General features: G+C 47.3%; 1 protein-coding gene across 1 annotated transcript; it reads right to left on the reverse strand.

The window, feature by feature from the left end:
- Nucleotides 1-622: 622 nt before the first annotated feature.
- Nucleotides 623-24,617, reverse strand: CAPN14 (calpain 14). Its single transcript, XM_054728520.1, has 21 exons — nt 24,396-24,617; nt 22,970-23,039; nt 21,715-21,833; nt 21,444-21,580; nt 20,784-20,958; nt 20,138-20,203; nt 18,119-18,204; nt 15,615-15,689; nt 14,395-14,558; nt 13,203-13,366; nt 12,688-12,696; nt 10,548-10,753; nt 9,555-9,591; nt 9,004-9,060; nt 7,372-7,429; nt 4,459-4,523; nt 3,105-3,173; nt 2,383-2,461; nt 1,655-1,771; nt 1,251-1,306; nt 623-748 (listed from the first exon to the last, which is right to left on the reverse strand). The coding sequence occupies exons 1-21, from the start codon at nt 24,615-24,617 to the stop codon at nt 623-625; spliced, it is 2,157 nt and encodes a 718-aa protein (XP_054584495.1).
- Nucleotides 24,618-25,942: the final 1,325 nt, after the last annotated feature.

Consider the following 25,942-nt stretch of genomic DNA (forward strand, 5'->3'; position numbering starts at 1 on the left):
CACAAAATGGACATGTGAGGTCAAAGAAGAAGCCCCAGCTTTTAGTAGGCCCTTCCTAAGCAGCTCAAACAGGATGTGTTTTCGAAAGGAAGAGCAGACTCCAGACTGCAATGTCTTTGCAGCAAACTCCACCGAGCACCACATCTGGCACATAGCAGGTGCTCAGTAAACCCATGCAGTTTGAATGATCAAGGAAGACAATCGGTGTCAGGCACAGATGTGTCTTCTCCTCAGCATATCACCTCATTCACTCAACGAACATTTGTCAAGTACCTACTATGTGCAAAGCACTGCATGAGATTCGAGATAAGGGCTCAGAGACTAAGTTAGCATCTCTTCCCATATGGGGAAGGCTAAACCAACTCCTGGAATGAGGTTTATTTCTGGCTTGTATGTCCTGATCATTTCAGACTCACAGATTCCTCATATGCTCTACATTCTAGCCAGGATTGTACTCGCCGTTCCTTCTGGCCTGGGCCTTTCCTGCTCTCCACTCTGGCTGCCCTGGCTCTTTCTCATCTTTGAGGTTTCAACTTCAATGCCACCTCTGCCTGAAAGGCCTTTGTGGAACATGCTACCTAGACCGGCTCTCCTGTGACTCAAGCTCATTGCTGGCCCAGGCTCATTGCTGGTCCAGGTCTTCACCCTCTGGGTCCATGCCCTCTGCAAGTGACTCTGAAGTTCCTCCCATGACAGAGGAGAAGGCCAGTTCCCCATCTTTTGGAAGTGGGCTTGGCCACGTGACTTGCTTTAGACAACAGAATGAGCTGCAAGGCATGTTGTCCCCGGGTGTGGAGACCTTGCATATTTCAACTCACTCCCCTTTGATACTGTCATTGTCCTGAGAAAGGCAAGCCTTCCTCAGTGAAGGTGCCAGAAAAGCCCCCGCTCACCCACAATCACTAGCCAGATAGCTGAGTCCCACTGACTCCCAGCATGGGACTGGGGAGCTAAATAAGTGCTGTCATCACCACTGAAGTTGTGTGGATTTGTCACATGGCATGATCATGATCATAGTCATTGGGTACACTGAGTCAGTCTCTTGTTCCCTTCATATGTGTGAAGCACAGAGTGTGTGCTCAGTACATATTTGATGAATTAATTAATTCAGTGCCACATCCTGAACTCAGTAGAATAACGCCCCCCCCCCCCCCCCCCCGCCAAACCCCCTTTTCCTTCACAGGAACCTGGCCCTGCAGTGGCCTCTCTACCTTAGATGATGTGATTCAACCCCATAGAGAAAGTCTTACCTCTGACTTCTGGAGGTATATCCCTTTGCCATCTTGGGTTAAGTTTTGGAAGACACCTGTGAAAATGCAGAAGAAAGAAACACAGCTAATATGTTTTGAAAATGTTATGAACTCGTTACCCCTATAGGTCCCCTCACCTGGGAACCCAATTGTGGAACCACATGTGGCCACACTTATTATAAGTGAGCTGCCTCAAACCTCCGCCTCTGGAGAAGGCAGGGTGCAAGTGAGTGTGGGTAGATGCAGCTGGGACTGGCAGGCACGTAGCCAGTGTCCCTCCCGGCTCCCTGGCCTGCTGTTTCTGCACTGGCAGCTGTCCTCCCTCCTGCCTGAACTGGGGGCAGGGGGGCAATCCAGGAGCAGTGCAGAGGAAGCCCCGCCCTCCCTGCTTCCCAGCAGCTCACTCTCGGTCTTCTCCGCTCGCAGCATCAAGAGGACGAAGCTGACAAAGTCCATCTGGAGCTTGGGGCCGCCGTAGCGGATAAGCATCAGCAGGCAGATGTCATCGCTGAGCACGATTCCTGCAGTGAACACAGACTCCTGCCCTCGGTGCCGGGGACCTCACACCCAGCTCCCCTCCTATTTGAGACCCTTTATTTAAATTGTCCCTTCTCTCCTGGGCCCTGAATCCTGAAAGCATGGGGATCTTCCTTTATGGGCTTCATTGTGAATTGTTTAATTATTTAGTCCATTCATTTTATCTCCACTCCCCATTCCTGCTCCCCTTGGGCAACCAGCACGAGGATCTTTTTATCCAGAGGGTCACTGGCCTTCAAGGCAGGGGGGCAGTCTGTCAGGGTCAAGACCCTCTGCTTTGGTGCCTGGTGGTCCCCTATTTAAACCCCAGGCAGTTATCTAACTTCCCTGAGCTTCACTGTTTTTCTTCTGTGAAGTGGGGGTGAGAACAGGGCATTGTTGAAGATTAAATGAGAGCGTGGATGGGCCACCCCTCAATAATTGTTAGCAGTGGATTATAGTGATAGTAACAAATGTTTCTGCTGTTTGTAGGTCCACGTGTTTGGATCTCTGGACTCAGGGAGTAACTGTGCATTAGAATTACTCCAGAATGCCATGCACTCTGCCCGCCCCCCTCCTGTGTATGCCCTCCAGCACCAGGTGCCCTCAGGCCTACCTGCACCCTTCATGGCAGCCCGCAGCTGGGAACAGTTCAGGCATCCTGACTGGTTACTGTCTTGCTTGTGGAAAACCGCCTACGAAGAACCGAATGTTGAGGGAGCCAGGCATTTCCAAGCACCACCCGAGAGCCCCTCTGTGCCAACAGTGTCTACACTGCAGACACAGTTGGGAGTGTAGGCTCCATCGGCAGGGCCTGCTGCCAGGATAAGAACACGGTGGAGGGTCCATCCAGGATCCCACCACCTCTCCCATCTCTTCTTAAGCCTCTGAGAAAGGGAGCGGTCTTTTGGTCACAGGGGATAGACAGTCTGGGTATGCATAAAGGTGTTTAATCTCAGCCCAATATCCAAACTTTGAAGGGCTTCCAACTTTATGACTCAGGAGACAGGGGGGAGAGTTGTGAGCAATGATTGGAAAAGTAGGAAGGAGCCAGTTTATGAAGGACTTCAATGCCACGCTAAGGAGTGTGGACTTCCTCTGAGGGCCACGGGAAGTCATATGATCTCCTGTGGGCTTTAGAGAGTCAGGGGACTAGTGCAACAGGCTTTCCGCGGTTGCCAGGGAGAAGGAGGGCTCACTGGAGACAGAGTAGAGAGGATAGGGTGAGTAGTTGGGTGTAAAGGGCTGAAAGGGAGAGAAGTAAGTACCTTACAGACTTCGCAGGATTGCCTTTTCTGCAGCATCCTGCAAGGAGGTGTGGTCAAGACGTGTTCTTACCTGATAGAGCATCAGCTGCTTCCACAGGTCCCTGAATTCCTGGATGCTCACGGTGCCTGATGCATTAAGCTGGCAGCAGGGTTAAGGTCAAAGCTGCGAGGGGAGTTTCACCTATGCCTCTGGAAGCAGGGATTGGCCCTCCGTACAGCAGTGTGCAAGGTATGGACAGCCCTGTTCAAGGTCAGCTATCTCTAGTGGCCTCCCCTTGCCAGAGAGTCCAGCCTAGGGCTCCTGGCCCTTGCTAGAAAGGACAGAAGGAGCTGGAACACAGCAGCAAGGGAAGAAGTGCTGATGGTAGTGGCAACGGTGGCAATGACAACAGCTACCATGTATTTAGTGAAGCCGGATGTTTTGACATGGCCAATTTGAGGTGATTTAAATTTTAAAAGCACATCGTGACATTTTTGCATTATTGCTAAAACCACGTTATGGAAGGAATCAGGTGGCTCAGGATGCTTCCTATATTCAGTCATTTTATGAAAAGTTAACAGCTTAGTGGATGGCCTTGTCATGGTGTCCTGATACCCTGGCATTAGGGAGACAGGCTCCTTTGTTGGTGGGACTCCTTTTTCAACTGGCAGGTGAGACAGGTGTCCACTGGCCCCTGTGACAGACGATCAAAGCGTCTGATTGCATCCAAGTTCCTGCAGCTGGAGACAAGGCTGGGATCTGCTGCAATGCTGGGACACCTGACCTTCATCCCACTCTGTCCACTCCCTTTGCAAAGTTTCTGCAAAGACTGTGCTTTGTATTTGCAACATTCCCCACCCCCCTCCCACACACACATCCATCCTATGTGCCTATCTGTAGTACGGACAGCCAAACTTTGCTTAAAGTGTCCCCTTAGATAGGCAGAAGGTTTGCTAGGAAAACCGCAGGGCTGAGAACCAGGAGAGCTGAGTTCCAGCAAGTTGTTGAACTTTCTGAGCTCCAGGCTTCTGACCTGTCAATGGGGGCAGCCACTGCCTGGTCACCAAACAGAAAACTTAGGATCCTGAACTCTTATTAAATATCCTATAAATCAGGAAACTAACCACCACCCTGCAGCTGCCTCATCGGCACTATCAGACTATTGTTATCAATAGTTTATGTTGATCACTTTTTTGAAGACAGACCTGCCCCCAAGCACTTCACAAAGCTTGTCCCATTTGCATGCTCACACTGACCCCTACCGACCAGGCTTGAATCCATCTCACGCTGTAGATGTGGACTTGCAGGCACTCTGAGGCTGAGTGACTTGCCCAAGATGACCCAGCTGGTACGCACTGGGGTTGGGATTCACACCCAGGCAGCCTGGCTCAGGGTGGAGCTCTCAACCAGCAGCGTGTTTTCTCCCACAGACCAGTAAGGATACGTCCAGTAGGGCCAGGATGCCCTGGCAGGCATCGAGGCTGAAGAGGGGCTGTGAGCTCCCCAGACCTGGAGAGGAACAGGAAGAGCACATGGGGGCTGGCCAGGATGGCATGACATGGCCGTTTTCTAATGGGACCAGACAGTGCTGCCTAGGCCAGCCACAGGTTCCGGTAACCATCATTGATGTGGGAAGGGAAGAGACAAAGAGCCATGGAGAGAGGGGACGCTTGGTGGTGATCCTTGCACCCAAGTTGCATGTAAATCCCTGTGGAGAACTAATCGTAGCCCGGCGTTGCTTACACAGTGGGGCAGAAGAACTCACCCCATGCACCCAGCAGGGGCCAGCATCAGAGAGCTATGGAGAGAGATCTGAGAGATCAACTTGTTCAAGCTCCCACCTAAATTAGGGCTGCTTTCCTCAGATGTCTTGACGATGGTTAGTCAATTATGGGTGCTCACATGGATGGCTAGTTCCATTCAGGAGACACTTCCTAAGTTAATTCCAAAGGAAGCTCCTACGCATTCCACTCACTAGTCCTCATTCTGCCTCCAGAAAAGCATAAATGGGTATTTGTCTCCTCTCCACATTTCTCCAATGGTTCTCCGGACCATATAGTTTCTAAACTCTCATCACCTTCTTCTAGACCTAGTGAATGGAGGCCTTTCCTAGGAAAGGGCCAGCATTTCTCTAAAATATGGTACCAAGCCTGGATCGCACCCTTCAGGTGCAACTTGGTTAAGCTGAGTATATATGAAAATGGGTCTATCACTTACAAATTTTTCAGTCTGCATTTTCCAAATTATGTTTCCAAGGAAGATTTTCTGCACACAAAGAGCTTTGAGTTCAAATTTGAAATAATTTGTATCTATAGGTGCTTTTCTCCATTCACTGGACACCTTAGTACATGATACATACTGAGGGGCCAACACTGAAATTTTGATTGACACAGAATTTCCCAAGAGCGATTGACCACAGAACCTACTCCCTTCTCTTTCATGGAACACTTACTAAAACCTCTTGGTTTCTAATGTTTCTTGGAACACAATTTCAAACACACAAATCTAAATGCTTCCATTAGATACAGCCTAAATCTGAATTAGCGCATTTAATGGCAAGAATTTAAAACTACCAGCTCATGTTAAGCTCGAGGTCACCCAAATTAACCAGATATGGTTCCCATCAATTGCCACAAAATGAGGTCTCTTCTGTAAGGAACGTGTGCAAATTTATTTTTTTTTAAATAATTTTTTTAAAAGTAACAAAACTGTAGTTTTGAATGATCATCCTGACTTCATTTCATCTTTTGGGTTAGGGCACAGCTTGTAGTGAATGCTCTGAATTTCAATTCTGCTGTCTACGATAACGATTCCTCCCAGCACTGTGCCAGCTGCACAGCTGGTCCACCTGCCTTCCACGTCTGCCTCCCAACCACTAATAAAAGTTGAGGAAGTGAAAGCAGGGGTGGGGTGGGGCGAGGGGGTTGAGGGGGAGGGTAAGGGCAGAATCCAAAGATTTCCCTCTAAACATCTAGATACTCAGCTGTAACCGAGAATGATCCCTCTGGTTTTATATTTATACAACTTAGGGGACTGGTGCTAAAACTTGTGAAATACATCTCATATTGCAACTTTCAAAGCCACACGTCATCCTTTATTGTGGGAGACATTACCAAATACTTCACCAAAGTTCACAGTAGTTCCCTGACCTATCAAGCCAGAACCTTCTCAGAGGAATGAATGGAAGCAATCTGTCTGTATATTCCTTGGAAAATCAATTTGCATACTTGTGATCAAGGCATTTGAACCATTTTTTAAAAAATTTTATTTCAGAGAGGAAGGGAGGGGAGAGAAAGATAGAAACATCAATGATGAAAGAGAATCATTGATCAGCTGCCTCCTGCACACTCCCTGTTGGGGATCGAGCCCGCAACCCAGGCATGTGCCCTTGACCAGAATTAAACCTGGGACCCTTCAGTCCACAGGCCAACACTCTATCCACTGAGCCAAACCAGCGAAGGCAGCACTTGAAACATTTTTAAAGTGCATTCTTCTAGGTAATTTCCCTGGAATTTTTTTTCCAAGTGGGGCAGAGGGAGAACTCTTGTATCCTATCATTTCTAGAGTCTCTTCTTCTGGCTCTTGTACCCTAAGTACACTTTGAGAAACCATCTGGAAGTTATTTCAAGCCCTGGGTTATACAATACCCTGGCCTGTAACTTGTTTGGGTTTGAAGTCTTGTTTTCATATAAAGAAGAAGCAATCACAGATGTGAGGTAGAAAATAACCTTTAATTTTTTGGCTTACTGTTTTTTCATTTTGAAGTTTATTTTCCTCCCTGGAGAAATCACGTTAGTCTCACTCAAAATATACTTATAAATTGCTTTTATATGAACTTTAAGCTTTCCTAATGATGTATCCCAGGCTTCACCTAATGGCCTCCTTACCACCTGTTTGTAGCCCTCCTAGGTGATGTGCTTCCTCCTTACAGGTTGAGCCACTTAAATATGAATTCATCAGAGCGCCCCCTAGTGGACTTGTCAATATTTAATATTTATTTGCCCTGTTGAGGAAGTGGGCATAGTTTTTCCACATTGAATTTATATGCCAAGAAGGAAGTACTCAGCTATTCTTCTCAAACTAGGAACATAGCAGAAATCTTCATTTTCACTGCCATTCCTCTCCTCACTCATACTCAGCAAAACAAACAAACAAAAAAGAAAACTAGTTTCCAAGCTGCATAAATTCACTTACTGCTCTATCGGACCACAGGACCCTTCCTGGTGTAAGACACAGCTGCTCAGGGGACCCGCACACAGCAGTTCCCACATCCCACCAGCGGAAAGGGACACAGACCCAGAGTTCAGAATGGTGGTGTCCCTGAGTCCTGCAGGAGGCATGGCTCCAAAGTACTCACCTGACCAGGTCAGCTGGTTCAGGATCCTCTGCAGTTGAGCTGCATTTATTTCCGGACACTGGAGTGAAAACGGAGGGACGGGAGAAAAATCATCATTATGGGAGGCTCCCTAGATGCAGAGGGGCCCAGCTCACAGGGGCTGGGGCGTCCTCTCCAGCATCCGCTCAGCGTGGCACAGATGCCATTTCTGGGCGGAATAAGTGACACCATGATGTTGCCCATAAGGAATGTGACTAGTCATGGAATTGGATCTGGAATTTCGTAAGAACTTTTACAATAGTTTTTAACTGGGTGCCAAGCCCAGAGCACCCCAGCCGGGCAGGACTCTTAAGAAATAGCCTAAGAGAGCAGTGGCTTTCCATCTGGGTTCTATAGAGATGCTTCATGAGCTGAGCAAACAATTTGGTTTAAATTTCACTCCTAATAAAATATCTTCAGCCAAGATTCCAGATTTTAATTTTAGATTCGTCAGAAGCAATTCTTTACATTAGCATTTAACTTGAACTTATGTTAACAAAATACAAAGATCACAAATTTAAACTTATCAAATGGATACATATTCATAATATACAATTTTTAAAAATGTTTAAAGTATGTTCTTATTGATTTTAGAGAAAGAGGAAGGGAGAGGGAGAGAGAGAGAGAAACATCAATAGACTGCCTTCTGCACGCCCCCCACGGGGGATCAAGTTTCACAACCGAGGAACAGAACCAGCAACCTCTTGGTGTATGGGACAAGGCTCAAACAACTGAGCCACACTGTCCTAGGCAATAATATATAACTTTAATCCATTTCAGATATATTGGTATTCCCTATGAGATTTCATTACATAAAAGGGCGGCAGCAGAAAATATTTGGAAACCCCTGGCATAGAGAAAAACTTTTATAAACAACACACGTTAAATTTTGACATACCGCCTCTGGCTACATTAGCAAAGCACCAGGGGTGAATGTGAGAGAAGATGGGAGGGCAGGAAAGATATTAATTAAATCCACAGTGTTACTAACATGCTCTTCCATTTTTAATGAAATCGTGCAGATGTCAGACCCCAGATTTCCAATGTATTTCTCGCCCCATTTCCAAGTAGATTTAGTGTCCTGCAGGTTAGGGACAGACAGGCCTCTAGAGCCCTCCACACTCCCCGCTTCCTCTGGATCTGGATCAGCCCAGGGAAAAAAACTCAAGGAGACCAGGTGTGTAGCCCTGGGCCCTCCACCTTCATAAGGTCCTCTTACCAGGCCCACCCCCTCTACAAAAAACCACCCAAGAGGTCTTTCTCTCGGGGCTCCCCTTAATGTCCCTCCCCAGGCCCCCAAGGCTTGTCATTGCCATGCCTCCCCACTCGCACTACTGAGTTCTGACTCTGCTATATTCCATTTTCCCCTACAACTAATTAGTGTAGCTTCCAAGAACAGATAGACATTCTACAGGAGCCTTCGGGAGATAGCAGCTCCATGCATTTGTCTAAAGACTGAGGACTTGAATAGAAAGTGGCAGCTTGGAGAACAGGTCACCGTAAATCACAGTTCATACACAAAGTCAGGCAGATGCAAACACAAAGCCATGCAGTTATCTGCTCCTCTTTGCCCCTGCTCTGCCCACTTCTGGCTACCACACCTCTTCAACTTGCCTTTTCAAAGAGTTTGGTGAAGACTTCATCATACCCTTCAGTTTGGTCTACTATTTCCTACAGGAACAGACACATAGAAAGATGTAATTATTCACCCGGATACACGCGCTCTCGTACACATAACTCATGTCTCACAGCTCCCAGGCTTCTGAGATCCAGAAGTTTGACCTTGAGCACTGTCTTAAATTTTCTACCACAGCATTCACACAGCCCTCATTTCTCCAATTCTTGCTGCCTTTGGGGAAGTAGCAAACAGTGAAATGGGCAAAAGAAACACCAGGTAGAGAGAAGCAGAAGGTAAAGGTATAACTCATGCCCCTGGGGCTCTGGGCCCTTGAAGACAGGACCTGACCAGAAGGGCAGTTCTCTTGGTGCAAAAACAGCAGAACCTGGGTACTCTTAGGGAACAATAGATGATGTATCCTACGTGCCACAGAGTAGGGTCTGAAAGATCTGAGGACTTCCTCCCCAGCCCTGAACATGAGGGGAGAAACCCAGCACCCTGACTTGGTAAACAGTCCCAGCCATGCGGAACTCCACAGACTACTTACCTTAGAGAAGACAACTCCGGTATTGCTGCCAATTTCACTGAGGGAAAACAAAAGAAAGAATTTCTTCTTGGGGATCATCTTGGGAACCTTTTGGCCAATCTTCTCCCTCCCCCGGGGAACTCTTCCCAGATCTTTAGCTGATGCATCATGTGGTCCTGTCCAGCTCTCACACCTCACCTCCCACTTCTCCATGAAGTGTAGGTCCAGACACACAGCATGCACACTGCTTACATCTCCCCACATGCCTGGAGCTGTTTCTCATCTCATGCCTTTGCTCACGCCAAGCCCTCTGCCCAGCACACCCTTTACTCCCCCTACCCTCATCTAATGATTCCTACTCATATTTTAGATGCTTGAGATCAAGTCAAACTATCAATGGTCAAAACATAAAGAAAAAAACTGGATTCTAAGCATCAAAGGGTTGTCATGTCAAAACAATCATAGGCCAAATACTAAGTTTGGCTGGGATGTGTACATATTGGTTTACCTGCACACACCCATGGTGTCTGGGCCTGCCGGATAATGACAGCCTCCCCTCATCTCAGCCATCCCTGTCATCCCTTAGGAATTACCACCTCCTGAAAGCCACCCCTGCTTTCCCCAGGATCATGGAAGGTTAGCTGATGCTCCTTCTTCATGCTCTTCTAACACCTGTGCAGATAAATGCTTCCACTGGACACAGGATAACAAAAATAACTGCTCTTGTGACTGTGTCCTTTCCAGACCTTGAGCTTCTGGAGGACAAGGGCCATGCGTGTGCCTGTTCTGTCTTTTTCTCTGTAATGTCTAGCAGTGTTCATGTGTTAGTAGGAAGAGAGTGGAAGGAAGAAGGGAAGGATGTCCTCCATGTAGAGAGCTGCCCTGCTCTCCTGATCTCCCGATCTCTCTTCTGTATTGGCCACAGAGACCCCCATCTGCTGCCTCCCCACCTCACGCTCCTGATCGTCCCCAGCCCGAATGGGCCCGACCTCCGGGAGAGGCCTGTGCCCTTACTAGAAGATGTGCTTCCTGGAGAAGACTCTGAGGACGAACTCCGACTCCTGCCAGGCCTCCGATGTGCAGGGCACAATGAGGTATGTCCCCGGCTCCAGCCACAGCTCCTGACTCACTTCTTTTTCTGGGAGAAATGCCTCAGGAAAACTCAGGGGGTTATTTTGCAAGAAGAACTCAGGGGGCAGTTTCTTCTGGTCATCATAGAACTGTAGATGGAAGACAGAGGGCACCAGTTGAAGAGATTACCCCAGGCTTGTGGCCAGAAGCCAGGAGTAAGGTGGCCTCTTATCTGCCAAATCCCACCTGCCCCAGTGGAGGATGGGATGAAAGAGTGAGCAGCTTGGAGATGAAGACAGAACATATCGGGAGTGGGCACCTTTGCTGGAACCCTCTGTGCGGCGGAATGAACACCTACCAATTGATTTGCTATAACAGTGAAAACAACATCCTACACAAAATAAAGTGAGCAATGTCACTGTGCCTGCACTTTCCAAGTTCAGTCATCTGGCCAAAGCCACCCAGTTGGTAAGAGTCCCAACACCCATGTTCTGTACACTTCCTGAGACTGCATTCGTGCATGTGATGCAAGTTCAAGGTTGTTTATGGTCACAGATGCAGATGCATCACCTATCATCTTCCCACCATCATAACAGCTACATACAAATAAACTGGACTTTCACATCATCTCAGTGAAAATTGCCTCAAGGGAAAGGAGGACTGGACAGGAGCTCACAAGATCTGAATCAGGGCTCTGGTTCTGACATTGCCTGGATGTGTGTTTTGTTTTTATCTTATATTCATATTCTCTCTCTCTCTCTCTCTCTCTCTCTCTCTCTCTCTCTCTCTCTCCCACACACACACACACCCCTCCACCCTCCCTCTTTTATTTATCCCTTTTTCTCTATTTTTCCTATCTTGCTCCCTCTTCACTTTGCTCCCGCTCAGGGCTGTGGAGGAAGAGGAGGTCCATATGGGGCATCCTTTACAGCTGTTAACAAAGACACTATCCATCCAAGCCAAGACATATTTCACAGATTGCACTCAGGGCTGGGGACACAAATGTCTCTCCTGATGGCATACGCTTTCTTTTATCAGACAATGAGAACTACAGAATCATCCTGTTGCCATCTTGGCCTTGGCTGCTAGGAATCACAGAACTAAATTTTATAATTAGCCATACTAGCTGTCCTAAGTTTCATTTTCCTGATAGAATCAACTGCTTACTTATCCTTCATTTATTTATTACTTTTTTCTTGCCTTTTAAGTTCTTAAGTGGCTCACAGTTTTGTTCTATTTGCAGTTTTATTGTAGTTGACCCAAATTCTGTTTAGAAATAGTCCTGGTAGAAACATTTTTTTTCTTTTTAGATGAATAGGCAACTTAGGGATCACTCAGTGTTCCCACAGGAGGAAACACACACACACACACACACACACACACACACACACACACACACAAAACTGACCCAAGACACCCAATGCAAAATGGTTTCTTTATAAAAATCCTTTTACATTGTTTAGTCCAGTCTGAGAAAATTGCGGTTTTCACTCCTGTGTTCTTTGGGAACCAAAATAATCGCTGCCACCCTGCAGAGGCTGGGCGGGGTGGCCCATGCCTCCTTCACGGAGCCCTCCAGGCTGTCACTGCACCTGAAATGCAGAGTTGTTGTCCTCTGCTCACATTTCTGTCCCATTTTCCAATCCTTTGTCCCTTGTCCCCAAGGAGGTGGGCCGCATGGCCTCCTCATGTCTCATATGTTATAGATCTATTTTACTGTGGGTTTCATAACTCAGGCAAGGCTGTGATTTATCAGCTTTCCTGTGCTGTGACAGTCTTTGATATTGGCCCTAGGTATTTATGTAGGGATTTAATAAATTCTAAGATTTATGGGTTCTGCACCAGCTCAGAGACCTCCCTGTAGGGGCATAAGGAGTTCTTGGGGCCCTTGGATAGGAAAGAACAGCAGAAGCTCATCACCCCACCCCCACCCCGACCCCTACACAGAGGCAGTTGCCATCCTTGTCAGACGTTCTCAGAGCTCCTTGGAAAAGGCTGCTCCGGTCAAACCAAACCTCACAATGGCTGGGCCACAGGTGGCATCACTCCAAACCAGGGCCAGCTGGTCAAGTGTGGAACTCACCCTGCTCATCTGAAAAACAAACAAAGGAGGCCTCGTTTGTCAGTGAATCCAGCTCTTCGCCAGCACAGACTCGAATGGAAGCTGATATATAAGAAGACTCTACCCAGAGACCCCTTCCCTCCCGCGAGGCCTTCTGTTCCAATGACATTTTAGCCCACCATCGGAATTCTGGAAAAGGCCGAGGGAAGGCAACCCTGGCTTTTTCAGAGACAAAAAGGAAACCAGTATCGATTGTAAACTATGTGCCGGACACAAGGAGAAGGACTGCCACGTGGTCTTTTATTCTGCTCTTTGCATAAATATCATTGTCCCCATTTTACAGATGAAGAAACTGATGCTCAGTGCAAGAACATGACTTGTCCTGGATCACATAGTCATTGCTGAGGGACAGAGCCAGGATGTGTGCCCAGGTCTGTGGGTAGACAGACACGGATAGTGAAGAGGAAGGGAAGCAGGAAGAAAGGACGACAGCCGGAGACCCCATGCAAGGCCGCGTGCCCCAGCATCCCACTTACCCTGAAGAGGTAGAAGCCGATGGCGAGGTGAGGCTTCCGGTTGCGGTGCCTGTGCCTGGGCTTCTGGAGCAGGGACACCAGCACGCTGCAGGGCATCAGGAACATCCTGCTCTCCTGGGGCCTCCAGACGGACAGCAGGAACTGCGGGTTCCTCCAAAATGTGTCTCGGGCTGAAAACAGCAAGTGAGACAAGTCCTCAGCTCCGCCAGCATGTGGCTCCCCCAACACTGAGAGGTGCATAGATCCAGGCATCTGCCCCAGGATTCCCACCCGGAGGTTCATCTGGATAGAGTCGGGGTCTCCTCAGCCTCAGTTATATCCACCCTCCCATCTCACTGCTACCACCCAGTTCTTCTACAGACACACGGGCTGAGAGTTATTCTCACGGTGCCAAGCACAGGCTTCCTGTCCCATAAGCAGCTGCAGCCTGAGTAAGTGACTCTTCAACTAACTGGGGAGAGCGTGCCATGGCCCCCAGGGCATCTGCATTCTAAGGGAACCAGGCCTTAGCTTGAGGGCAGCTTCAGCTCGGGGGGACCACTCTGGTGGGAGGGGGACACCAGAGTTCAGGCCTCCACAGCCCGCTGAGGTCATACTCTACAGGTCCTTCCTTCCAAAGGGATCACTCACCACCTCCATTGGGGAGAACGGGACAGGGGTCCCCAAAGCTTCCATTTTGAGAATTTAGATGTGCTTGTCTCCTGTCATTGAGGACCTAGAAATCTTGATCCCTACCAAATTCTAGGTCAGGTGGGCCGGATGCAGATGACATAATTACTAGACCCACCCTTCCTGTTAAGGGGTGGTTACTTCAACCTATCAATCACCTTGACCTAAAACCAAAACAAGATGCAGCCCACCCTTTTACCATGTGTGCGTGCCTGTGGCCTCCTGACGCTAATTAGGAAAAGGCCCCTCTGGAAACGCAGCCCCAACGGGCTGGCAGCTTGACTGAGATTTCCGCGCCCTTGTGCAAATTAGGACCAAAGGTGCCCCATCTTCCCAGGGACACAGCCCAGGGCCAGAGCAGTCAGCTTGGCCAGCAGACCCCCTCGCCCCTTAGCCAGATGCCCTCTGCAGGGCACAAGCTGCACAGCCGTCCACAGTGGCTCTGTCCCCCCTCTCCCCCTTGCCTGGGAAAGCTACCACTTTAGACCCAAGAACCCTGGCCAGCTCCTGAGCACACACTCACCGTGGTGCAACTTTATGGGGCCCCCAGCTGTGGTCCCCTTCTCCCATCTCCCCTCCTGCGCGGTGTACGACCACTTCTGGCCCACCTCGTGACTCAGCAGGCCTGGGGTCAGTTTACAGATGACCAGAAGCTTGAAATGTACTTTAAAGTCCTGAAATGTCATCCTGGAGAGGAAGAGGGAACCGCACAAAGACACATGAGATGATGTCTAGTTATCAGGACCAACGGGGAGGCTGGAACAAAGCAGCGGCATCCCAGGTCTCTCCCATCCTCCATGCCCCTGTGCAGAGCCCAGCAGGCCTTGGACAGGGGAGTGGGGCTGGCTAGACCAGTGTGAGGGTCCATCACATGTTGCTGGAGCTACCGAGAAACCCCTTCCTGTGGCAGGAAACAGCCTCATACGACGGCTCCCGGAGCAGAATGTTGCTGTTTTGCTGGTTGCCCTGATAAAGCTGAATTGAGGCATTTATAACCAGTCAATTGACTTATAGATGTTCAGCAACCTGTTCTCAATCATTAATGGATAAAAATCTTTGCTCCTATTCTCTGCTTTGCAATCAAGGCATGCTAACTGAGCTGTCTGATGCTCAGTTCACTTATCTGGAGTTGGAAGTAACAGTATTTGCAGGGATCTTGAGTTCAGTGACTACTTCAAAAGAGAGAGAGGGTGGCAGCCAGCTGGAAAGGACGGGCAAGAGGACTCCTGGGAACAGAGCGGATGTTAATAGGAAGGGTGAAAAGCAAAGGCAAAGGGGAACAGAAGAGTCTCATGTCAGACAGCCAGAAGCAGCATCAGCTCAGGGCATTTGGGTGACCCTTCATAATAAGAGGTGAGTGGCCTTGGAGTCAGTGGGAGTAGTGCAATTTGGCTCTGGAGGGCACAGATGAGGTGGCTTATAGTTTAGCAAGACTTTGCAGTCCCTTCTTTTCTCATTTCCTTTCTAGGGCAGGAAAGGCATAACCTTGAGATAGAGTGTACTGAGTGACACAAGAGCAGAGCACCCGCTGAGCTCCGGGCCAGTGGTCACTGCTCTTGTCACAGAGATTGTGACTGTGTGTTTGCAGGGGCTGTTTGCCCTGCTAGACTGTGAGCCCCACAATGATCTTTTTAGTCTCTGTATAGGAGATGCCTGGCATACGTGGGGTACCCCACAAATATTTGCTGGATGGGTGACCAAATGTCAGCCAGAGCATTTGTCCTTGGTCCTTGAGTCAAATACCAAAATTCTCCATCATCTTTTTTTCTCAGCAGCACCATCTTCTCCTTGGGGCTCAGTAGTTCCCATGTACTTGAGCTGAAAAACAGAAAAGAAATATTTTCATGGGGAATGAAAGGATTGTGGAGGACATGCGAGAAATTCTTCAGTAAATGTTCTATTTGCTGAAGGGTTGTCATTTATCCTCATCTTCATGCTGCCTTTGCAGACAACTAAGTCTCACATCCTACATTATAAAAGCAATATGTAACATTAATGGAATGGATTATTCACTATGAGCCAATTTCTGGGCTAGGCTCTTGACGTGCTTTATTTCAGTCAAGGCTAACAACCTTACAAGGTAGGGGTTCTTATTGCCAATTTAGAGATCAGGATACTGAGGTTAAGAGATTAAATCACTTGCTTGAAGCCACAAGGCTATTACATGTCACAAAGCTATTTGAACCTATATTGGAATTATTTCTTTTCAAAGCCCATCATTTTGGACTTCTATTTCTGGCCATGAAGGATAAGGCTCTCCTGTATCACTTTCATACCATAAACAACTAAAACAAAATATAAGGAACAGCTGTTTCCAAACATTAGATGGCAGGCAGCACAGGATCGGGACCCCAAGAGGAAGGGAACAAAGGAGGTGAGTCCTAACATTGCCTAGACTTCCCTGGGCAGTGATGCAGAAAAGTGGACCCCAAAAGGAACACAGCAGTGTTGCTGAGTGTAGGAGACAGAGTCCAGTGTTCAGAAAGGCCAAGACAGCTATATTTTGCTGGGCAAAGTGCCTGAGAGAAGGGGACTACGTAAGGAAGTAGCTCCAGAGAACTTCATAGGGGCTCCCTGGAGTCTTTGGCTGAAATCAAATTTGTGCATTCATAAAGAAATCCTCCATGAGACTGGACTATACACAGAAGAATTTCCAGAGCTGACACAAGGCTGGGAATCATTTAAAGTCCCACCAGCCAGAGTTGAAAGACCTTGTTGACTATATGGGGTCTTTAGTAGAGATCCCAGAGGGTCAACACCTTAATAGTGGGGTCAGATTATCCCTGAAATAAAGATTTCTCTAACTCTGCCTTAAAAGTGCTTTAAAATAAAACTTCAAATTATCCCTAAGCAATTTTAAGTACCTGCCAGAAAAATAACTAACATCCTTTAAAGGAATGCAATAAAATTCAGCACTCAGAAACTTAAATTTACAATGTCCAGCATCCAGTAAAAAATTACTAGGCATATAAAAAAAGCAGAAAATGTGATCCATGACCAGGAATAAAACAGGACAAACAGACCTATAAATGAGAGAGATAATGGAATTAGCAAATAAAGACATTAAAACCCATTCCATATTCTCCAGGTTGTAATGGAAACTATGGACATAATGATGAGAGAAGTGGGAGATATTCTCAAATGGAATCTCTAGAATTAGAAAATGCAGTATCTCAAATGAAAATATACACTGGATGGGATTAACAGCAGATTAAACTCTATGAAATAAAATCCCATCATTTTATTTAATCCTCACCATACCTCTGGCTCAGAGAAATGAAAAGCTTGTCCAAGATCACACAACTAACAAAAGTAAATTAATTCATCACCCATCTCTAATGTATGTACTTGTTCTTCTGTGAGACAGACTAAAACCATTGTCATGATGCTATATTTTGGTAACACTTTAAAATTTATATATCTTTGTGTACCATTTTCCACATAGACCAGCTCCTCTGACAATTCTCTTTACTTGTGCATAAGGAATCAAGTGCAGCTCATTCTATGAGGAGTGGAATTCAACTTATTTTTCTGAACCTTCATTTCTTCATCTATAAAAATGATTAAGTGACAATGGGTATGTGGGCATGTTTCTGTCCTTTAAAGTGTTATACATGGTCAGGTATTATAAATCTTCATAGCAAGAGGGGGAAGGACTTTATCACTGGTCTCCCTTTCTGCCTGTGCCCTATAGCCAGTCTGTAGTCTGTAAAGCCCCCATCCCTGTAGAGTTGTCTTTGGGCAGAAACAACCTAAGGTCACTAAATAGGACCAGAACATAGAGCCCAATTCGGATCTGTCCACCTCTGACTCAACAAGCCCAGTAGTGCATTGAACCATGCCAGGGAAAGAACACTGTACTAGACAGCAAAGATCTTGATTGTGTCATGCTCTGAGACCTTAAATAATCCACTTAGTCTAAGCATCAGTTTCTTCATCCATAAAAGCAGCTAAAAATACCTACCTTATAATAGCATTATTTGGAGGATTAAATGAGATAAAAATTCAAAGGACTTAGCACAGCGCTGGCCAGTTCTTAATAAACATTTAACCTTAATTACTATATAAATGAGAAAGCAATCTAGATATCATTAAACCTTTTATAAATGTGAGAGATTGACCTTCACAATCTGAAAACTTTCCTGATCCAAGGGAAGAACACCTTGGAATTTGTGTGCAGATGGCAACCTCCTTTGTAGGCTTCACCTACCCCTTCCTCACCCTCCCAGCCCATCTCAGAAGTTCACCTGTCACTCCAGTCTCCTTTCCATTCCACCATCCCCCAGGGGTTCCTCAGCTTGACTAGATATTCAGGCTTGTGGTGGCAGGTCACCTGCACAAAATGAGAAGTGGTTTAGGGGGCTGGTCTGAGTGCCAAAGGCAAGTGCTACAGATATCTGGGTGAGATTCACACCTGCAAAGGAGACTGAAATGGAAGATCAGAGTCCCCTGAGAGTTGGCAGAGGCGAAAATGGCTGTGCTACATATTGGCTATGAGACGTAGGGCAAGTTACTTAACCTCTCCATGACTGTTTCCTTATCTGTAAAATGAAGCTAAGAGTCACATCTGTTATAAAAGATTGAATGGTGGCCCCCAAAAGAAGTGTCTACCCAGAACCTACCAATGTGACCTATATGAAAAAAGGGCCTTTGCAAGTGCAATTAAGTTAAGATTCTTGATATGAAATCATTGCCTTAGCCAGTTTGGCTCAGTGTATAGAGCATTGGCCTGTGAACTGAAAGGTCCCAGGTTCGATTCTGATCAAGGGCACATGCTCAGGTTGTGGGCTCAATCCCCAGTGGGGTGCTTGCAGGAGACAGTCGGTCAATGATTCTCTCTCATCATTGATGTTTCTATCTCTTTCTCCCTCTTCCTTCCTCTCTGAAATCAATAAAAATAAATAAATAAATCACCGTGGATCCAGGTGGGTCCTAAAGCCAATGACAAAATAAAAAAGGGGGGCTGGAGGGAGAAGACACAGAGGAGAAGGCCATGGAAGGCCACACAAAGATGGAAGCAGAGCTTGGAGCTATGCTTCCCAAGCAAAGGAAGGCTGAGAGCCACCCCTCACTCTGAGAGGCAGGAAGACTTCTCCCCTAGAGTCTTTGGGGGGAGTGTGGCCCTAGTGATGCCTTGATTTCAGACTCTGGCCCTTAGATCTGTGAAAGAATACATTGCTGTTGTTTTAAGCCCCCACGTGTGATTAGTTATGGCAACCCTGGGACACTAATACCTACTCTCAGGGATGTTGTGAAGACAGTGAATTAACATTTGTGAAGCAGTTAGGACAGTATTTAGCACATAGTATGTGCTAAGTTTTGTCAAGTATTGTTAAATAAATCTAAAACAAAATATTAAAATAAACATACAAATGTTAACGAAAAATAAATTTTGCTAAATAAATATGAAAATAATGTCAAGTTCTTGGTACACACACACACAAATGATTGGTGGATATCTAGGAGGAAGGAGAATTCAGGCATGAGTTGAGTTTGAGAAATTTGAAACAGAATTAAAGGAAATTGGGGGACTTTTAGTAAGTGAGCCTTTCTAGGGAATATCAGAGGTTCTTTAAGATTGAACCCACTGATTGCTTATCTCCACACTTTGCTCATGCTGTTCCCTCAGCCAGGAATGCCCTTTGCTCATATAAATCCACCATCTTTCAGGGACTATTTCAGTGTCACCTCCTCTGGAAAGCCTTTGAATGTCTTCTCTCCTAGCTTCTGCACCTCTAAAACCTTTCACCTATGCTTTCTGCTCTTAGTTTCCATGTTCTTCCTTATCATTTTCAGATATGGTTTGTCTCCATACTTGACTGTAAGTTCTCTGTAGGCGGGGTCCCTGTCTGATTCCTTCTTCAATGCTTAGTAGAACTCAAAAGGTAGATAGCCATGGGAGGAAACTGGGAGACTGCCGAAAAGGAGCAAGTAAGAAAAAAGCAGGAATCTGGAGTGAAGTGAAGTTCAAGGAGGGTTGTGAGGCACAGCAGGGATGGATGACCAATTGACTGGGGCTTCCCCATGGAATGGGACGTTGGGATGGTGCAGTGATGATGGCAAAGCCTAGACCTAACACTTGACCCCAGAAAATAGGTACAGAGGTACGGGGAATCCCACTGGCTTTGGCAGGCACTGGAGGACCCACCAGAGAATTCACCCCAGATTAAACACAGATAATAAGATGACCCCAGGTTTTGGAAAGAAGCCCTAGGAGAGAAAGGGGCGCTGAAGGGAAACAGGGGCAGGGGCGTGGTTCTACCCACCTTCCTGATTCCTATGAAAGTGTAGGCATGCCCATCCACCAGCCCGTTCTCCAGCACCCTCTCGTTCTGTAGAAACAAGAGAGCACTGTCAGTCCTGCTTACCCAGGGACCTGTTTGGCTGGAGCAAGCGTTAGGAGGAGGGGGTGGGAGAGACCCACGCTGCCCTCTGTTACCTTACAGTTTTCATAGCTCTTCAGCACCCACAGTCTTGTTCAAGCCTGCAAGTCAGGGTACCACTCTGCAGGGATTGTAACCACTTTACAGAGGATGAGCTCAGATTCAAAGCCACTAACTTAGTGCGTAAAGTGACACACGGTCGCTGGTGGAGGCACAGCTGAACCCAGGGATCCCTGCCTCACCTCCACGTTCTTGGTTGTTATTAAATTAGACAGTAAGAACCAGCTATGCTAATAGAATACCTCACATGTGGTCAACACTTAACTGTCAACTCCCTTTTCTGCACACTGCCTGTGCTCTATGGTGGCCTTGCCTGCCCTAAGGTGCTCAAGGTGAACATCAGGATGGTAGGTGCAGGGGTTGGCGAAAGTCTTGGGGCTCCCACCGAGGTGAGAAAACAGAAACTGGTGGCTGAAGAGGGTGGCAGCAGAGAAGGAGGACACCCTGCTGGCTCACAGCCGAGTCTCACCCCTGAGTGGGTCTGGCAGCCGATGAGGGTTCTGCCATAGGTGGCTCGGGTTAGGATGTCCCAAAGGTTTCCAGGCGCTTCTGCCAGTTTGATGGTCACTGTCACCCCACCGGTGAAGTCCAAAAGGGCATCAGACACCTGTCCACGCTGCAAGTCCTCATAGGAGCCACAGAGCCTGTCCGGGAGGAGAAAACATAGGCAGAGAAGGAAAGGGGCATTTATGCTGCAACTTGGGATGGTCCAAAGGAGCCTTGCTTGGTTATTCCCTGAGCATGCATCTGCTAACCCTTCCCCCAACCCCAGGGCAAAGGAGGAAATATATGCTCAGAATTCTTATCCTGTGAGCAACTCTACCCATTAGTGAAGGCAAATTCCTGAACATTTGTTCAGATGGGGTTACCCCTACATAAAAGGCTTTGGATATGTCACATATATTCACTGAGTCAAGTATCTCACTTCATAAATTTTACCTGCCTCGTCTTGCCTTCCCTCAACATTGATGAGAGAGACAGAGAGAGGGAGAGGGGAAGGGAAGGGAAGGAAGGGAAGGGAAGGGAAGGGAAGGAAGGGAAGGGAAGGGAAGGGAAGGGAAGGGAAGGGAAGGGAAGGGAAGGGAAGGGAAGGGAAGAGAAGGGAAAAGGTTTCCCATGGTTGTCTTACTTAGCATAGGCCTTTTCCAGAAGAGCTCCCCAGAACAAGTTCTTGAAGATGGAAGAGACGAAGACCAGCTGGCCAGCTTCATTCACGGGCAGTCGGTCATCTATTACCACAGGAACCCACCTCCCAAAGTGCCAGAACTAGAAGGAGAGAGTGCCCACTGGTGAGTGAAGATTATGGTGGAACATGGTAAGCCCAGGAGACAAGGACACGCCTTTTCCAAGAACCTTCTTTCCTATGTCCCACCCGACTGGGGCACCAGGAGGACACTCACCCGGAACTGGAAGATGCCAGCATAGTTCTCGGTGAAACTCTGATTCAGCGGGACGACCTGGCTCAGGATGTCCTGGTGCAAAGTCAGAGCTTGCAAAGCAGCCAAGAACCAGCAGTCACCTAAGCCAGACAGCACACGGTATCTGCATAGATGCACTGCACAGGCATGCCCACTCTCCAGGTGTCTGCATGGATGTACTGCACATGCATGTATATGCTACAGGTGTCTGCATGAATCTACTGAGGATTTGTTACATGCAAGAAATGCCTGGTCCAAATTGCTATCCTTTCTGGACTTGTAGCCTAATTTAGAAGGGAATTATGTACTGGGGAGGAAGAGGGTGATTGAGAAAGTGTGGTGCGGCAGGGGGGCGGTGGGGGGGGGCATTGTCTGGAACCCAGACTTGACAACAAGAATTGAGCCATATTCCTGGACGAGCTTTTAGCCTCTCAAATGTTCCATCCTCAGGAACATGGACCCCAAAACAACCAAACTTTCTGTCTCTGTAACTGATTTATATTCTTCTGGGAAAGCCTCAACCCTCTGGACTCCATTTCCCTGTCTGTAACATGGGTATCACTACACATGTGCCTTCTCTCATGGCCAAGGGTTGTTTCTATTACTCTAAAAAGAAGCTTGGCTTGAGAACAGGCCTTCCTGGACCCTATTCTGGGGCATCTAGTGACAGGTGTGCCAAGAAGGAATCATTACAGGGACTAAAGTAGAGTGAGCACATCTTCCCAAGACAAGACTTTAGACCTGTAAACTCATAATGAAGATTATCATCTGGCAGGGTTTTTTTGTTGTTGTTGTTGTTTTTAATCCTCACTCGAGGATATTTTTCCATTGATTTTTAGAGAGTGGAAGGGAGGGGAGAGACAGAGAGAGAAATGTTGATGTAAGAGAGACACACCAACTGGCTGCCTCCCACACATGCCCCTACCAGGGCCAGGGATCAAGCCTGCAACCAAGGTACTTGCCCTTGATGGGAATTGAACCCTGGACCTTTCAGTCTGCAGGCCAACACTCTATCCACTGAGCCAAACCAGCTAGGGCTATGATTAGGCAGGTTTTGACATTCGCATGCATCCTGGTAGGACCAGTTGTTACCATCTTCCCAGCAAAGGACACAGCATGTCGAGGTAGAGTTCGGGTGGCCATTTCCCCCATTAGAATCTCTTGATTCTCCTCTTCCCCTTAGCCAGGCCAGGCTCCCAGCTACTAAGTGTGTGAATCAAGGGCTGTGCAGACTTACCTAACAACCCCTGGCACAGATCCAGCCTTTTGGCCGTGGCAGAATAGAAGTGGGGGTTGACGTGCAGTTCCTGCAGAGACAGATGGAATTGTCCTTCTGACCAGAAGAAGCTCCTGGAGCCACAGTGACCATTGGGTCCCCTATGCCCAAACTGGACATATGGGGACATCAATATGGAATATATATATACATACACACATACATATACACACACATATACATATATATATATATATCATGGCTGTCCCAGAAAATCTGGCATACAGATTCTGTCCATTGTACCTCTCATTCCTTCTTAAAGCTCATGTAAGTCAGGTCCTGAAGAACTCTGTGTGGATATTGAGAAATAGCACTTGTGCCAAAAATACCTTTTCTTGGAGTTTCTATTAAAAATGTGAGTACCTCTTAGAGGGGGTATTCTGTTTTCCTAGAGATCTTCTCATTCTTTTTCTCCTACTTCTTCCTGCCCCTCATCCCACAAATAATTGCCTCTTGGGCTTTCTGTGCTGAGATGTGGCCTGGGATGGGGTGAGGGATTTAGTGCTCCGGGACCTGCACTCAATCCCTCGGTCTTTGTGGACACAGCCCACTCAAGGTCAGTTGCATGACAAACTCTGTATCAGCAGTTCCCAAGATTTTCAGGGAGAAGTAGAATCATGACTGCCCTCCAGGAGGTGCACTGGGAATCTTACACATAGTAGGGATTTAATAAGTCTGGCTTTGATGGCGATGGCTGATTAGGGAAGAGAAAAGAGGAGAGTTTGTTGTACAGGTTGATTTCACTAAATGTGCTCTGGGACTTACATGTAAATCAAGTCTGGGGGAGATTAATTGCTTTTGAACACATTGAAAAGTTGCCTTTTAAAGAAATTGTTGAAGCATTTATAAACTGAAGAATACTTTTGTATTGATTAATAGCTTCTTTATTCTTTTCTAATTTTATCTTTATTGTTTAAAGTATTACAGATGTTGCCCTTTTTTTCCATTGACCACCACTCTCATTGCCTCCCCAGGCCTTCACCCCACTATTGTCCGTGTCCATGGTTTTAATTTAGATGTCTCATGAGGCTGATTTGGGGGGAGTGGCGTGTGAAATGTTAAAATGTGTCCCTCTGGCAGATGGCACTGGCTGTGACTCAGGATGCCTGGCCATCTCAGAGGAAGCTAACCAGTACCACCTTACTGTATTTGGCTGCAGTTGCTCTTCCTATTTCTGGCCTGAGGGGGGGCTACATCTTAGACCCCTCCCAAGATCACCCCTGTTTTTTTCCCCCGGAAAATGGGTGTGTGGGGACTTACCCAGTTCCCATCTCATGGGGGTCAATGGCAGTAAGACCGGGTATCCGGAAGCCCTGAGCCCTCAGAAGGAAGGTCTGGGTTGACACATTTTGTGTGTTTGTTTGGCAGTCCCCTCCCCATCCCTTACCGTTGGCCTCCTCCACTGCAGGTGCCCTGGCAGCTTCTGCAGCAGGTGCCCGCTGCCGATGGAGCTCAGGGTGGCTGGGAAGGTGTCATCTTCAAAGAGGCAGCCGTCCCTCAGGCACCTTTCCTTCAGCGCCTCATAGTCCTGTCTGGGGAGCTGGGAAGAGGCCCCCACCGTGTCCTGCCCTAGCTTCCAGCTCCGTTGGGAAGATGACCACAGAGGCATAGCCAGGTGTGGATAGGAACCTAAAGGATCTTCCTGGATGGTCTCTGTTGCTCCTGAAACAGAAAGCAGATGTTCCATTTACTTACTTCCTGTTAATGCTTTGTCATCCCCACAGAGAGGAGGAGGAAGATGGAGAGAATGAGAGAAAGAGAAATTAGCCTGTGAGAAAGAAACAAAATGTAGATGCACTAGAAGCAGCCTGGAAACATGTCTGTACCAAGACATACTCCTATATATTGTAGGGGTGACCCAAGGGTCCTCTCCATTTGTCAAGATTTTGCTTATCCTCCAAAACCCACCTTGAGCCCCTCCTGCAGGAAACCTTCCTTGGGTGCCTGGCCTTCAATGATTCCCCCTTATCCTGACTGTCTATGGCCTCACCATTTACCGCATAGAATACTGCCCTCTAAGGTGCTTCTCAAATTATCACTAGTGAAGGGCCTGTATTCTTTTATTTCCAATTTGTCACAAAAATTTAACGAAAATGAATTCATAGAAAAATGAAATTTATAAAAGGTATACAAAATACAAGCCCTCCTTATTTTAAAAAAATCAGATTCAATAGAAGTAAACTTACTGCATCTCATGACAAGCCGTGGTGCCTTGTGGGGCTCATCACAGGACCAAATTTCAGAATGAGGCCACACACACAAATATCTTCCTTTTATAAGTATTCCTAAGTCACCTTAAGGAGGGTCTAGACCCAGATGTGGACAGTGGACAGTTCTTACAAGTCTTCTGTATGTTACAAGCTGGGGGTGAAATTGGCTCACTCCCAGATTGCCACAGCTCTCTGCAAAGGACCAGATGGCTCTTGGTCATATTTGGAAATTCATTTGAACTGTTATACGTGAACCGCATGGAGCAGGCCCATAAAAATAAGACTATGCAAATGAATAGGGGAAAGCTAACTGTGGCACAAGATATTAGAGTGTGTCGCCTGAAGGCACGCTGCCTGTGCCTAAGAGTTCTTTCCTTGCCCTCCACCCCCCACCCCCCGAGGGTGTGAAGACTCTTCGGTCATGTTCTTCACATCAGGATCCATTTGCACTCAGCAAAGAGAAGGGCAGAGACTCGATCTTCACTTTTTCTGTATTGGCTATGCTTGTCTTGTGTACAGTGTTAGGTGCTAGGGAGAGCTTTGTGGTGGTGAGAAAAGAGGGTATCCCTGGTACTCATGATCCAGAGGAGGCCTTTGAGTGCTAACCAGCTGGTAAGACACCTGAGTCTGTTCCATGCCTTGAGTCCTTGCCCTGATGTTCGGTTCATTCAGATATTTACTGAGCACCTACTACGTGATAGATACTGTCCATGCTAGACATATA

The sequence above is a fragment of the Eptesicus fuscus genome, chromosome 16, assembly GCF_027574615.1.
Source record: "Eptesicus fuscus isolate TK198812 chromosome 16, DD_ASM_mEF_20220401, whole genome shotgun sequence".
NCBI lineage: Eukaryota > Metazoa > Chordata > Mammalia > Chiroptera > Vespertilionidae > Eptesicus > Eptesicus fuscus.